The sequence below is a fragment of the Mustela erminea genome, chromosome 7, assembly GCF_009829155.1.
Source record: "Mustela erminea isolate mMusErm1 chromosome 7, mMusErm1.Pri, whole genome shotgun sequence".
NCBI classification, from domain to species: domain Eukaryota; kingdom Metazoa; phylum Chordata; class Mammalia; order Carnivora; family Mustelidae; genus Mustela; species Mustela erminea.
Genome location: NC_045620.1, coordinates 39,629,829 through 39,645,329, shown reverse-complemented (window position 1 = coordinate 39,645,329; position 15,501 = coordinate 39,629,829). Strand labels below are relative to the sequence as shown.

Here is a 15,501-nt window from a genome sequence, read left to right as displayed (position 1 = left end):
ATTTCTTAGTTTAATTTAAGGACAGACACAAGTCTGAAAGTAATCAATAATCTGCTTGTTCTCAGGGTGGATTCCGTTAGCTATATCACAAAGGTAATACGGTGTTAAAAAGAAAAAAATGACCAATATTTGTAAACATAGAGACATATAATCCTGGAAAGGGAAATCACCATTAATACTCAGGTTTTCTGACTCAAAGGGAGAACTGTTTGAAACACCACTGTACACAAAGGACTTTATTTGACATAAATACACATTTCAAGTGGCAGTGAGGGGGACCTTTGGCACACGATTTGACTCTTTCACACAAGGTAAAAACACTAAGGAAGAAAGAAAAGTGAGAAGACACTGAAGGAGAAATTAAATAGTAGATAAGTTGATATACATTCACTAGAACCCACTGTGAGAAATATAGAATGCAGTATTATAATGTTTATAAAGAAAAAATATCATTTTAATATATGACATTTACTATAAAATCTCAGACTTAAACATTCTCTAAAGTAATCTTTAAAATATAACACACTATCTTTCCACTCACACATACCCATAGGAAATTCATTCTTACATAACCTGTCTATACAGAGCCCAACAAGCATCTTACAGATTGTGTTATTATTTTTTATTCACATTTTCTCCACAGCAAAAAAAAAAAAAAAGGAAAAACAAAAACTCACTTCAATCTTACATAAAATGTATTCACAGGCCCAGGCAGTATCATAAGAAGCAGAAGAATAGAATAAACAACTAATTGGTGTACCAATTTCCAGATCAATGAACACCTTAACGGTGCAATGAAACCCTTTACCTCCACCTGCCAAGCCCTGAAGATTATGTGATTAAAAGATCCATGCCTTTAACCAGCTTCTCTCTCGGTATTTTTATTCCATACCACCCCCACTCAGCTGGCTAAACGACTAGGTAGACTAGGTAACAAGGTCAATCAAATGCGATACTTCTCTCTATTTAAATATAATGGAAATTTTGACCATTCCACATTCAAAGAGCAAATACATTCTCACACTGACAACCACATTCCATTGGCTTTTCCTGAAAGCAAAGTGTGACAGATGCCTTGGCTGTAATTGCCAATCAGCCTTTACATGGCAGCTGAAAACACAATACATCACTTTGATCTCCTTTGCTCTAAACACATCCACAATCAAGAAAACCTGAACAAGGAATAAGAAATTGGCATCATTTCCAAAAGCTGTCACTCTACAGCACTTAAATACTATAATATATTTTGCTCATATTTTTATTTCTCTGTTTCAGAAACACTCTGTCGAAGACCTGAACAAAAATATCACCTACACTCACAAATATATTTGAAGAACTATCTGGAACACACACTCTATTACCAAGTACAAAATCCAAATATAAGCACATTTAATTAAATATCACCACTACCATTTCCCTTTCCAGTTACACACTTGAGGGATAAAACCATATAAGCGTGCTCAGTGGATATGGAAACAGTGTTCACAAGAACTGTACTCACATTTTGCAGGCAGGTCATAGCCACATGTGATTTTTGCATGTCCAGTTTCACAGCCGTTCAGGTTACGACATTCAGCCAGTAAACAGGGGCCAGCTGCTCTGTGAATGCAGCCATCCACTAGGAGAGAGAGAGAAAAAGTTAGCTCATTTTTGTCCTTTTGAAAGTAAATGTAAAACCAGAAACAGGATGAGAAAAAGAACGCAATTTGTTTGTCTTGAAAATCACCGTAGTCTCAAGGATGCAAACCCATGATATCCAATCCTTTAAACACTGTTGTCGTGTGTGTGTGTGTGTGTGTGTGTGTGTATTGAGCAGAGGTAGAAGGGTTATAGAAGTCATGTAGTGTGCTGGTAAACATTAAACAACAGTATGTCTTGGGATGGGGGAATCCCTGATTTGTTGCCTTTTCTATTCTCAATTGTGTAAATATCCCCACTATGTCCAATTTCAAACTATTAACTTGAGGTCACTGAACACACGGTGCAAAAGAAATGCTAACAGTTCTGTCTCCCAAGTTGGTAAGTATTGCCTCTAACATACCACAGGTTACAGAAGGAAAAGGTCAAGAAGAAAGTGAGAATAGCTCTCTAAAACACCCGTACTCACTCTAAAACTGAGAGTAGAATTAAAGTCATTAAAAAAAGAGCCACACCTCAGAGCTCCCCCTCCCCCAACAGCACGACACAAACACAGCTTGTGTCTTAGTAAATTCCCATAAAACCACCCTCACTTATCTGACAGGGACTAAGCCAAGAACTTCAGCTGTTCCGGCCCTCACTCCCCTACATGAACAGCTTCCTGCCTTTCACCAGTCTGAAGTCCCTTCAGTCCTCTGGCCTCTCATTCTTCCCTTCACGTCTGGCTTACACAGTGAGACTCGCCTTTATGAAAGCACAAATCTGATGCTGTTGGAAATTAAAACTTCATATGACTGGACGGGACGGGTGTGAGTGCACAGATGGAAGGCTCAAAGATCATATGCACTTACATTAGGAAACTGAAAACTTGGGTTCTTAGTTGTTGAATGGGCCCCTTGGACTGAAAGGAAATGCAAGATTGCTAAATGAAGGGTAAAGAGACAAAAAGGGGGAGAGTAAGAGTCAGCTGGGATGTGAAAATAAAGCAAGATATTAGAGGTCAGAAGATGTCCCCCTCTCTCCACCGTCCACACCACCATGAAATTGACCCAGAGACTCTTCAACGTTCCAATCCTCATTCTTTCACTGTTCAGTCATGCACATACTCACACCTACAATTTTTCTCTTCCAAAAAAACCTTAATAAATTTTGTTCAAACCTTTTCACATAGCAATTCTACTTAAAAAAAAAAAAATTTCTATGGAATAATTAACACAAGTGCAAAAGCTTTAACTCTAAGAGTGTCAGAGTTGTTTATAATAGGGGAAACTTGGAACTTCTCAAAGGAGAAGTTAGATAAATCAAAATCCATCAGTGCAATATTATTATGCAGCTGCTAAAAAGAATGGGCTAACTCTATATGCAACTAGTCCTAAACGAAAGATTTTGAAGGGAAATGTCAGGTTTAGAAGAGTATATAAATCATATAGTCACAATTTTGCTTACAAAGTTTTACACACACAATTATACATAGATACATACACATACATACACACACATATATGCACCCCCAAAATATACTAAAATATAAAAAGTGGTCATGATCGGCGTTGGTTGAAAATCACCCGCGGCTTTGGCCGTGGCCGCGGGTGAGATTCGGCGCCCAGAGCCACCGGGGGCCTCAGCTCACCGCCCGCTGGTCGGTGTGGGGCGGTGAAACCCAGGCCCCGACACGCGCCCCGCCGTCCCCCGCCCGCGTGCGCTCTGGCCTCCGACCCCTGACCCCGTGTTCTGCCCGCAGGACGCCGATGTCCGGACCGTGAGGCCCACGCCGCCAGGACCGCGGGGAGAGGGGGAACCCTGCCACCAACGCCCAGTAGAGCTGTCGGTCTGAGTTGTGCACGTGTGGGCGCCCCCCGCCGGTCCGCCTGTATATGCACCTGTGGGCGCTGGGAGCAAGGTGTGCAGCGGAAGGGGGCCCCCCTGCGACATGTCCTCTTGCCGGCCGGCCCAGTTTTGCGTCGGATGCCACAGAGGGGTGCAACTTGGGCCCCAGGGGTTGCACTGACTCCTGCGTGGCCCTCCGTGGGTGGCGGGGCCAGACCAGAAGCCTCGCTATGTGTCCCATACCGCATCGCTTCCACAGTAGTGAAGCATCTGTGAGCTTGCGGGGAGTGGGCTGGGCCACCAACCCACTGGCGAGGGTGACAATGAAGGGAAACATCCCCAGGGGGAGTTGGGAGGCCAGATGGGGAGCCCTGGGGCTCACTATTAGTTACAGGCCCCGATAGGGAAGGACGTAGGGGTTACTCCCGCAGCTCAGGCATCACCCTGAATTCTCCAGTGGACTTGGATCCGTGAAAAGATCCCTCCCAGCCTTCTTTCTTAATGAAATAAAGTTCCTTTGCTTTGTCTCAAAAAAAAAAAAAAAAAAAAGTGATCATGAGATGGGAAACAGAGGGTGAGACTTTTAGGAAAAAAATCAGGTCCTAATTTATGTTTGAATTTTTTTTATAAGAGCTTCAAGAGAATTATTTTGTTTTATTTTATTTTATTTTATTTTATGAGAAAAGTATTTTAAATTGAACATTTTTTTTCTTGGCAAAGAGAATTAGTTACTTAGTTTGAAATGGATGAGTAAAATAAGATTTGCTAGTGTATTTAATCACATGCTGTCAAATATTGTCTGCATTATTTAGATTGCAGTATAATGCAGCTTGTAGATATCTAATTCTCAAAATCTTCATGTTATACCAGCATTCATGACTGTATTAGAGCAGCTGAAAAGCTATTTAATAATGACTTCAGCTTAAATTTATTGAATGCGTCTATATGCCAGCCACCATACTCAGGACAACTCTACCAGAAGATTCTAATTTTATCATTTTCATTTTAGAGAAGCTTAGAAGATGTTAGTTACCTACCAATGTTCACAAAATATTGGCAATGTGATTCAAAACCTTAGGTTTGTCTGATAGAGCAACCATACTGTGACCCACTGTAATTCACTGCCTTCAGGACTGAAATCCAGGCCATCTTACCTCAATCCTTGCATGTGGCATGTTGAAGCACCGTATTACATGGCCTTTCAGTTCCCATCAGTTCTACTTATGAGTTGTAACGGTCATACCATCAGGCACAGATTTCAAATGTGCAGTTTTGATGAGTATATAAAGGTATATATTCATGTATACTCATGTAACCACGATACCAATAAAGATGCAAAATGTTTCCAACAACTCAAAAAGTTCTCTTGCGCTCTTTCAATCCAATTTCCCTTCTCAGCCCACAGAGAGAATGCCTTTTCTGATTTCGACCATCCTTGCTAAGTTTTGCCCATTATATAATGTCAAACTTCATAAAAGAGATGGAAGGTGGAGGTTTGCTTCTTTTACTCAGCTTATTTCTGAGATTCATCTGTACTGTTGCATGCAGTAGTACTTCATTCCTTTCGATCCCCAAGTACTATTCCATGGTTGAAAGCACCATAATTTCCTTGTCCATTCAACTATAAATATTTACAGTTTTTAGCTATTGTGAATAAATCTGCATACTTTACAAGTCCTTTTGTAACTATACATTTTTATTCCCATTGGAAAAATAACTATTAATAAAATTGCTGGGTCAGTATATATTCTACTTTATAATGAACTAATATGCAGTTTTCCTAAATGATTATACCAGTATACATGTAGACCCAGCAAAGTCTGAGAGTTCAAAATTTTTTTTTAAGTTATTTGACAGACAGAGATCTGCCAAAGAGGCAGAGCAGCAGGCAGAGAGAGAGGGGGAAGCAGGCTCCCTGCTGAACAGAGATCCCGATGTGCAGCTTGATCCCAGGACCCTGAGATCATGACCTGAGCCCAAGGCAGGGGCTTAAGCCACTGAGTTATCCAGTTGCCCCCAGAGTTCAAGCTTTGGCAATACCTTGGTGTTGTTAGTCAGCCTTTTTAATTTTGGCAATTCTTAAAGGGGTATCTCATTGTGATTTCAATTTGCATTTCCCTGATGATTAGTGATGTTAAATATCTTGCCAAGTGCTTCTTGGTCCTTCATATATATTCTTCTTGGAAGTGTCTGCTCATGTCTTTTGCTAATTTTTATTGTCTTTTTATTACTGAGTTGTGTTAAATCTGCTATTAGTTCCATCCAATTTTTCTTTTTAATTTCAGAGATTTATTTTTTAGATCTTGATATTTTCCCTTGGTTGTTTTTCTTACAGTTTTCCTCCCTGATTTTTCCCATCTTCTCACCCACCATTTCCCACCTTTTCATGTAAATGCCTTCTCAGATTCTGCATAGTGATTTTAACATCCTGTCTGACAACTCCAGTGTCTATGTTATCTATGAGTTTGTTTGTATTGACTGATATTTCCCGTGACTCTGGGTCACATTTTCTTGTTCCTTTGCATGCCCAGGAATTACTGATGGTATATAAACACTGTGAATATGTTGTAAAGGTTTTAAATTATATTTTCTTCCTCCAAACAGCATTGAAGTTTGCTCTGGCAAGCAGATTACTGCCAGGTAACATGGAGGTGTAAGTTTAGGCTTTGTTAAGGCAAGTTTATTCCAGTTCTTTCCCTTACTCCTAGGAGATGGTCTTCACGCCCAAAGAATGAACCTTCCAGAGCTTCAATGGAAAACCCAAGTGTTTGTCAATTCCTTCTAACTCAGGGGAACTAAAACTCTAAACTCTATATCCCTGAAGTGAGAAACTGAAAGTTCTGCTCTTTCATCCTTCTAGCTCTCGTTTTCTTCCTGGGCTCCTTGGACTCTTTATCTGTACATGTACAGTTTAAGGCTCTGCCAAAGATCACAGGTATTTATTTACAGATTTCAGGGCTCCCTCCTCTGTGACTCTCTCCCTTCAGGAATCTTAATTTGAATTCCTAGTCGTTCTGACAACCTTGAAGTCAGTCCTATGATTCCTAAAGCCAGTGAATCTACTGTTTTTCCCTTGAGCCCTATCAGCCACTTCCCATGTGGGGCATGGGGGGACCATGGGGTCAAAGCCATTTAAATGTGAATCTCATCCAGTGTCGTTTTCTTCTTTCCAAGGTAGAATCCTTTTCGGTTTCAGCTTGCTTTTAGTTGCTCTCTAGTGCCTATAAACAGTTTCTGTCATTGCTTTTATATTTTTGTCAAGAATTTTAAGTTACTATTGGTAGGAAGTCTACTCTGATACAAGCTAGTCTGTCATTATCAGAAGCTGGAAGTATACACTGCATTTTCTATTGGCTAAAACATGGTATCATATTATTTTAGAGCTATATGTGGCCTTTGGAAAAAGTACATGGGAGAAAAAAGGAAATGGTATTATCTATTGTATCATTCTGTACTTGAGAGTGGGTTGTTTTGTCTTTGAAAGACAAAAAATAAATAATGTCTCTACACGTACAAACTCAGTATGAGATCTTAAAATTCTCTAACTTATTGTCAATTCTTTTGCTCGACTTATTTTTCCTAAAATGCAAATCTGATTTCATCACTTCCATACTAAAGTAATGTTCTTTTTTTCCCATATCTTACATTATAAAACCCTTAACTATAAATTATGGTCTTTTAGACACTTCACAAATGTGGTTCCAACTTAACCTCCCAACCTCACATCATCCCACTCTCACTCCCTTGGCATCATGTAATCTGACACATCTAAATCCCTGCCATTCCCTAAACACAAGCCAACTTCCTTTGCAAAGTGTCAGAATATCCAGCTACCCCTCCCCTGTTTCCTGCCTAGCAAGGTCTTGCTCATTGTTCAACTTCCAGTTGCAATGTTACCTCCTCTAAAAAGCCATTCACAACATTTACAGTCCACAATAATGTCTTGTTATGTTCCCACATTCTGGCATGTACCCTTATTTTCATACTTATAAATTGTTTTATAGTTATTATATAAACACAGCAGACTGGTTATATGCTAAAAAGTCTCTACTGCTTTAGTCATTCAGCTCCAGTTATATGCTAAAAAGTCTCTACTGCTTTAGTCATTCAGGGTACAGGAGGTGGCTTACTCTTTTCATATCCCTAGTTATCTTTTTTCTTTTTTTAAAGATTTCATTTATTTATTTGAGAGAGAGAGAGAAAGAGATAACACAAGCAGGGGGAGCAGCAGAGAGAGAGGGAGAAGCAGGCTCCCTGGTGAGCAGGGAGCCCAACATGGGGCTCCATCCCAGGCCCCCAGGATTACGACCTGAGCTGAACCGACTGAGCCACCCAGGAGCCCCTATATCCCTAGTTATCTTAACAACTGACTTTTTGTAAGAACTGACTTTTGTAAGTTGAATTAAATGCAAGTAAATTTGGGACGAAAACTAGTGTAGTCTTTTTTTTTTTTTTTTTTTTTTTTTAATACTAAAGAAGTAATCAGGCTAGTTAAATCCAAAGAACCAGAAATGGAAAAGCAAAGTTAAATACAGAGTCACAATGTGGTCACAAATCTAGTGGCGAGCTTCCATATTAAAAGTGTTAAGAATTCACTGAATCTGAAAATTTACCCATTTCCCTTGGCTCTGATGCAGGCTACCAGAAAATCTGTGCCTTTTCCTTCTCTTGGGGTCAGCCTAAAAAGGCATCAGGCTGGGTAGTGGCAAGATGTGAGATGTAACACAGCAGCACTTTTTCTATTTCTCCCACCCCCAGCCCTCAGGTGGGAGGGGATAGCGGACCACCAGTCAGCATTTACACCGTCATAAAAGGTATTCAGCCTGACCCAAAATGTCCAAATCCGATTACAACCAAAAAACAAAAACAGAAACCAACCAAACAAAAAACCCAACACCAAAAGTCTAAATGAAAAATGAAAGTTGAGCACAATTTTCCAGGGAGCAATAAGACTACTGATGCCTCTTTACCCTATAAAAGAAATATTCACAGAGGGGAAAAAAAACAAAAACAAATGACGACTAAGCTCCATAACTAAATATACTTACTGAAGTCCACTTATTTTTCTTTCTGGTTATATAGCTAGAAAGCAACTCCCAGCTTCTCTTGTAGTGAGGTTATGTGAGGTCATGAGTTTGAATTCTATTCAAAGGAGTATCAGTAAAAATGATGTAACTACTTCTGTGTCTAATCCCTAAAACTCGGGCACCCGGCCTTCCACATCATCTTCTGTTGTCTGCATGCATTCCTGCATGAAGACTTTAATTCCCCATGAGATGGTACAGCCTCTAAACAGAAAATGCCTGAATCCCTAAATGTCTGTGTGGAAGCATCACCCCCACTTCCCATACTGCACTGTCAATCCAGGGATAGGCAAAAGTTTATTATGCAAAACCTCTGAGATTTGGGGGTGTTTGTTATAGTAGTTTGCCTTGGCTGATACTTTTACTTCAACTGTAAATACTCCAATGATAATTTTCATTCAGCTTGATTGCTGTTTTTTAAACTTATATGCAAAAAATTTTTTAGATTTTACCACTAGAATGAACACATTATCTTAACCAAGTTCATTTTCTTTGGTATGCCTTGGAGTTCTTAATCATGCCAGACACTGAGGACTCCGTGAACCCCAAAACCAGCCTGTCCTATTCATTCAAATAGTTGTTCCTCTCACTTTGTGATTGAAACCAGACTAATAGAAGATAAAGGCTGAGGACTGCCTAAAAAACTGTGGTATGATCAGCTAGGAATGGAGTGAACACTGAGGTCACTCATAGAGCTGCTCTTCGTTAGGGCTAAGAGAAGTTTAGCTGCATCTTCTTCCAAAAACCAGATTTTCTGCTGCACTGAAAAACCTGCCTTTACTATCCTGACACCAGGGCCAAAATGCTTGCAGGCAGATGGTTAACTAAGGCAAGGGCCTTTGACTCCTGGCATATTTCCTCCAGTTATCTAACAACATCTAAATCCAGAAGAATTCAGCCTATTAATTATGCCATCTTGGGTAGGTTTCCTTCCACCATAGCCTAGAGAATTTGACTGTCTCCGGATGGGGTAGATAGATGGATTTCTGTTGTGCTTGAGGGGGGATTATTTTTTTACTTTTGTCCAATAGTACCTTGGGGTGTAGAGTTTGAGTATGTTTTTACAGGACTGTCTTAATCCGCTAAAATAAAGACAAAAGAGTTGGGACATGAAACCACATCAATTTTTCTGACCTAAGATTTATTTTACCCCATACATTCCACCCTGCCTTTTTGGCCTTCCTCAGGTAAAGTTCCCCATTTTACATAGAGATGAACAAGTTGATCCTGAAAATAGGGAAGAAAAAGCAAGTCACAAAGCACTGAACAGGAATCCTTCAGATACAGTGGACCGGTAATTCCTGCCTTTAACTGTAAGAGCTAGCAAAAAAAAAAAAAAAAAAAAAAAAAAACCCAGGGAAGATTTCTAAGTATGTTTTGAAAAATATTAAACACATTATATAGCAAAATCCAGTTATTTTATAAATTGGCCCTATGAGTTCTCCTCTTTGTCTTACAAAGACAAATTTTTAAACAGTTTTTAACAAGGGGGATTTTAAAGTTCTTAGATCTGTACATATTCATTTAATCTTCTTTTGTAAATAAAAGACAGTAACTTAATCTAAAAGCAACTGCATGAATCACATTAGCCTGAAAAATAAGAGACTCTCCCATTGAATATATATTTTAGAAGAAGCCCAAGAGAATACAAGAGTTCTTTCCAAATCAAATCAACATAAATTTATTAAACAAATACCTCACACAAAGCATTCCGCAAGAAGCTGTGAAGAAATCAAATGATGGTAATAATATGTCACATCTTTTGAGGATTTACCATGCGCCTTCTGATATGTTAAGTGACTTGCACACTTTCCCTGTTTAAGAGACAGTGCTGCAAAGTGGGAAGGAGGATGGTTCTAGAGTCAAAAGGCAGAGGTTTGTGTCCCAGTGCCACCATTTTAGCTCCCCATACTTTGATTTTTTTTCCTCTGCAAAACAGGGACCCTTATAGGACCTCTCTTCAAAATCATAAGGTTTTTGTGAGCAAATGAGTTATTACATAACAACCATCTTGAATAATGCTTGGTATGTAGCAAGCATGCAGTAAATGTTGGTTATGTTATTACATTTAATCATCATAGACTTCTTGACAGGTAAGCTCTATTAGAATGACTACTTAACAAAGAAGATGTTTAGGAGTTAGTGCGAGATCACAAAGAAGCTAGGCTCAGAATCCAGGTTTGCTCAAACTTTATATTCTTAATCCTTACTCTCTTTTACTGCCATTCATGCAAAGAAGTACAATCATGGTCCCTTTACTTGGGAGGCAAGTGAAGAGGACAGACAGGCTCAGAACCATGTTTTCACTGAAATAAAAAGTAGTCAGCAATATAGAGAATATCTTAGTTATGGAGAGTATATTTTTTTTCTTTTTTTTTTTTTTAAAGATTCTTTTTATTTATTTGACAGACAGAGATCACAAGTAGGCAGAGAGGCAGGCAGAGAGAGAGGAGGAAGCAGGCTCCCCACTGAGCAGAGAGCCCGGTGTGGGGGCCCGATCCCAGGACTCTGGGATCATGACCCGAGCTGAAGGCAGAGGCTTTTAACCCACTGAGCTACCCAGGCACCCCGAGAGTATATCTTTTAACAGACCAAAAAATTAGAGGAATAGATCACATGTTAATATATTAGTTTTTAGAAGTCCTTTGACAAAATGACCACATATTTCACTCTCAAAACAATCTTGCAAGATGGTCCTGGGCTTTATACTTTTCCCATTTTATATAGCTGAAGAAATTCAATCAATGCAAGAGTAAATGTCTAATGTCATCCACCTGTTAAGTGGCAAATATGAATTTAAGTTTCATTGCTCTTGAAGTCTGGCCAATATCACCTGGGAAGCTTGGGGAAAAAAAAAAAAAAAGTGGATTCCTAGACCCAACCTCAAATATAGAAAATCAGTCTCCCTAGCAATGGAGCCCCAAAATATGCATTTAATAATCTCAACAGATAGCATGGAAGCCCACTACCAACAGAGAATTTTGAGAACCACTCCTCTATACTACCTTGTTTTCTTTGACAACCCTCCGAAGAGTGGTGAATAGTTGGGCCTGTGGCAAGTGATCTGAGAATTTACCGGATGCACCAAGTCACAAGTCATGGCTCTACCAAATCAGAAGATCCTCTTTAAATTTAACTAGAGCTATATTCCCCCATGAGTCCTAATCAAATATTGATAGAATCCCTGCCCTTATCTGTTTGCTATTAGAGCAGGCAATATTAACTGGAACTAGAACTGAACTCCAGTAGCAAGTGGATTTTAATTAAATGCTGTTTCACTCAAAGATATACAGAGTAGTCATGAAATACCTCAAGCATAAAGAAGTCTTTGGTGTATGGCCTCCAAAGTAAGATCACAAGACATCATACAGGAGATGTAAGAATAAATTTAAACTTTTCTTGATATTTATATTTTTTATCTAAAAAGATAAGAATTAAGCTCAAGTTTACTAATATTTAACACACAGATTGCCAATAAGCACCTGTATATAATTTAAAAGTAAACACACACAATTTATAAGTGCATGCTCAAAAAATTTTTGTTGAGAAATGCATACAATTAAAAAAAATTAAAGTCAAAATACAAAGTGATCAACAGAGCTTTAGACTCAAACTTCCAGACTCTATCACTTAGAGTTTCTACATCTACATAATGAGTATAATATTAGTATCTACCTCTAAGGTTCTCATTCTAATTAAATAAGGTAATATTTGTACAGTGCTTAGCTTGGGCAGTCCCTGTATCTGTGCTCAAAGAATGTTACTGTGGTAGATACTTCTATCAGTGCAATTGCTGCACAGAAAATTGCAACAATTATTCCCATCTTTGCATCCATGCTCTTGGAAACCTGACTCTACAGCTCTTTCCATCATTTCTTCATTTCAAGAAATGGAATATGTTTCCCCACACCCTGAATCTAGGCTGATCTTATAACTCGCTTTGGCCAATAGAATGAGACAGAAGCAACCCTGTGCCAGTTCTAGGCCTGAGACTCAAGAGGCATTTCACATTTCTGTTCAGCAACCTTGTAAATGAGCCCAGGCCAGCCTGCTGAACAGACAAGCTATCCCAGCTGAGACCATCCTAGACTCGTTGGCACTCAACTTTCCTAGCAACTGGCCACAAATGCATATGTGAGACCTGTCCATGAGAAGAACTGTCCAGCTTGTTGGTGAACCCATAAAATTACGAGTTATATAAATAGGTGTTTTAAGCCACAAAACTTCGGGGGTGATCTGTTACACAGAAAGGTCACCATCATCAGAAAAAATATAAAGTAATAATCCTTTCTCAAGTGATGATATAAAGGAAAAAGGTTAAATAGCTGTCCTAAACTCTTAGGAAAGAAAAAAACAATATAGCTGAAGTAATCAGGTGAAAAGTTGATTCCATTAGAGGTCACCTGCAGCCTACATGGAAGATTTATGTGTCAGGTACTAAATAGCATTAGTGTTCCCTTTAGGGAAGAGAAGAAATATCTGTTAGAAAAAGCAATATAGTGACAAGGAGATCCACATCTTGAAGCTTCACAGATGCAAGGAATTAAGCTATGTGTAACAGCCTTGGGCTGATTTAAAAATTAACTTCTGTTATGGGCCTCCTGATCTTGTTGGTCAATTTGACTATGAGACCTGGGCTGTGATCCCAGCAGAAGATGACAAACACAAGAGAATAAACATTGACACATCTCTTACCTCAGGAATCTGGAGCAATTTTCAGCTAAGGGTCACACACTCAGCTTTCTTCATCTCTAATCTAAAAGCTAAAGGACTGATCTTTAAAAATTAGGAGATAATCCTATCTACTAGAATCTAAGACCTATCTAATTGTGCAGATACCCAAGAAACAATTTTATTTTATTATATTTTATTTATTTATTTATTTATTTATTTATTTATTTATTTTGTCTCTCTTGTTAAACTTGAACTCTCAAGGGAGGATAAAAGAATATTTATCTTCAGAAACAAACAGGCCTACCAAAATTTTTCTTGGGAAAAATACAAATCTATGAGCTCTATCTCATCATTAGATTTGAGGCTGAGGAAGTCAAGTTGGTTAAAATCCTACTCAGGTTATAATAAAGATATATTTAGTCTATGGTAACTTCATGTGTAAACACATCACTCAAGACCTAATTCCACGCATCTCCTTCCACATTTCCAAGCTCTCTCTTTAAAAAAAAAGAAAAGAAAAAAAAAATCCTTGACCAAAGAAAATGTCATTATGACACCAATCACTGGTTGTCTACCCACTATCAATTCTCATTTTCCCTACTAACAAAATCTCTATATTGACTGGGGTTGGCTATATGCCCAACTAAAAACCTGTATTTACCAGAAGCTCTTTCAAAAATGAAAAAGATACGAGTGACCAATTTAGATGGAAAGAGATGCCATTAAGTGCATTTCCAAGAAACCTCATTACAAAGGGTTTACTCATACAGCAGACATATCTATCTATCTATCTATCTATCTATCTATCTTATTATCTACCACTACTACTATTAGGCTTACTGTGCTCCTACTAGTGGTCTTTCATGCTGCTCCACCTTTGAGACTTAAACTTGGTGGCCTGATTTCAGTAACTATCTAATGAGAATGAACATGAAGGCTGCACTCTGGTATGATAGAAAGAAGAGCTGATAGGTGCCTGAAACTCTGATGGCATCTGTGGAGATGTCAAATTAGGACTACTTCTCATTCAGTGAGATAAAACATTTTTTGTTAATGAGCATATGTCTTCTGTAAGCCACTATCTGGGATGGGAATGGGACTTCTGTAACTTAGAACCTAATACCATCTTTAAATGTTTTAGGTATACATTTTAATTTAGCTTCAACATGTGCTTTGAAATCCCAGAGGAGTCATGTTTCTTTGACTATTACAAAAGTATTAATTACTAAGAAATCCTGTGCTGACAAAACACTGGAAAGGGAACAGGAGGCAAAACTCCCAACAGATCAATGGAGGGGGCCAGGGCAGTGCTGACCATACTACTAAAGAAGGACTGGCAGCTAGAAGAACCTAGAATGTGGCAGTCAACAGCCATGTAACCTTAAGATGGTTTCTATTTCATCAGCTCTCAGCAAGAAGGAATATTTCCATCAGCAATAATGCTGGATTTATTCAGGGTAGGTGCTACTAAAGAATCCAGAGAAGAGAATAAGGATCCTATTTCTCTGGAAGTCCACAGAGACAATCTAATGAAGGGTAAATTTGTCATCAGAGATGACAGGGATTTTCAGGCAAAGGATATATTAGCTGGTGCCTCAAGAGCTCTGTAGTAAACCCCACTCCTCCTCCTCCTCCTCCCCCACTTCTTCTTCCTCCTCCCGCACTTCTTCTTCTTCCTCCTCTTCCACCACCCCCTCCTCCTTCTTCTTCTTCAATTTGGCAAGTTTACTTGGGAAAAAAAAAAGTATCTAACTCAGTTCTTATTCAAGGGCAACCACATTCCTCCAACCCAAGCAGAGACCCTTTTCAAGGAAATATGAATGGGCAGGTCTTAACACTATATCCCTTGAAAGAATAACTCCTCAAAATAATCTTCAAATCTGATGTTAGTAGAGTCTAAGCATTCATGGAAATTTTTACTTTAAGTAAGGAAGAAATAATATCTGTGTTCTTGGGCAGCCTAATAGATCTGCTTCTCGAGTGTGGTTTTGCCTGGGTTAAAGGCATAGATTGTGCCCTTATTTCTGGGTAGGTCGTCTTAATAGAGAGTAGGTCAAACAGAAATGCAATGTCAGAGCCCTCTCCCTTTCCAAGAAATAAAAAATGAGTCAACTTACATATTTCCTCTTTTATCGAAAACTTCCCAGTGGCTGGGGACACAAGTTCAACACTAGGGATGATGTAGGTCAATGTTAACAGATGCTTCTAAGACAACCTCATTTGTTTTACCAAAAAATGAGACCTATGGAGAAAGGTAATCTTTCCTCAAGGAATTCAG

At 38.9% G+C, this 15,501-nt stretch overlaps 1 protein-coding gene and 1 non-coding gene across 2 annotated transcripts in view; one reads left to right on the top strand and one right to left on the bottom strand.

Moving 5' to 3' along the window:
* Positions 1-15,501, bottom strand: part of MACROD2 (mono-ADP ribosylhydrolase 2) — a 1,971,474-nt gene that overhangs the window by 1,261,921 nt on the left and 694,052 nt on the right. Inside the window, exon 5 of the mRNA XM_032351448.1 lies at positions 1,502-1,618. Coding sequence (XP_032207339.1) covers positions 1,502-1,618 — 117 coding nt within the window. The remainder of the gene's footprint in view (positions 1-1,501; positions 1,619-15,501) is intronic.
* Positions 3,188-3,314, top strand: LOC116596698. The gene has a single exon (XR_004288280.1). It is a non-coding gene; the product is annotated as a small nucleolar RNA ACA64 (small nucleolar RNA).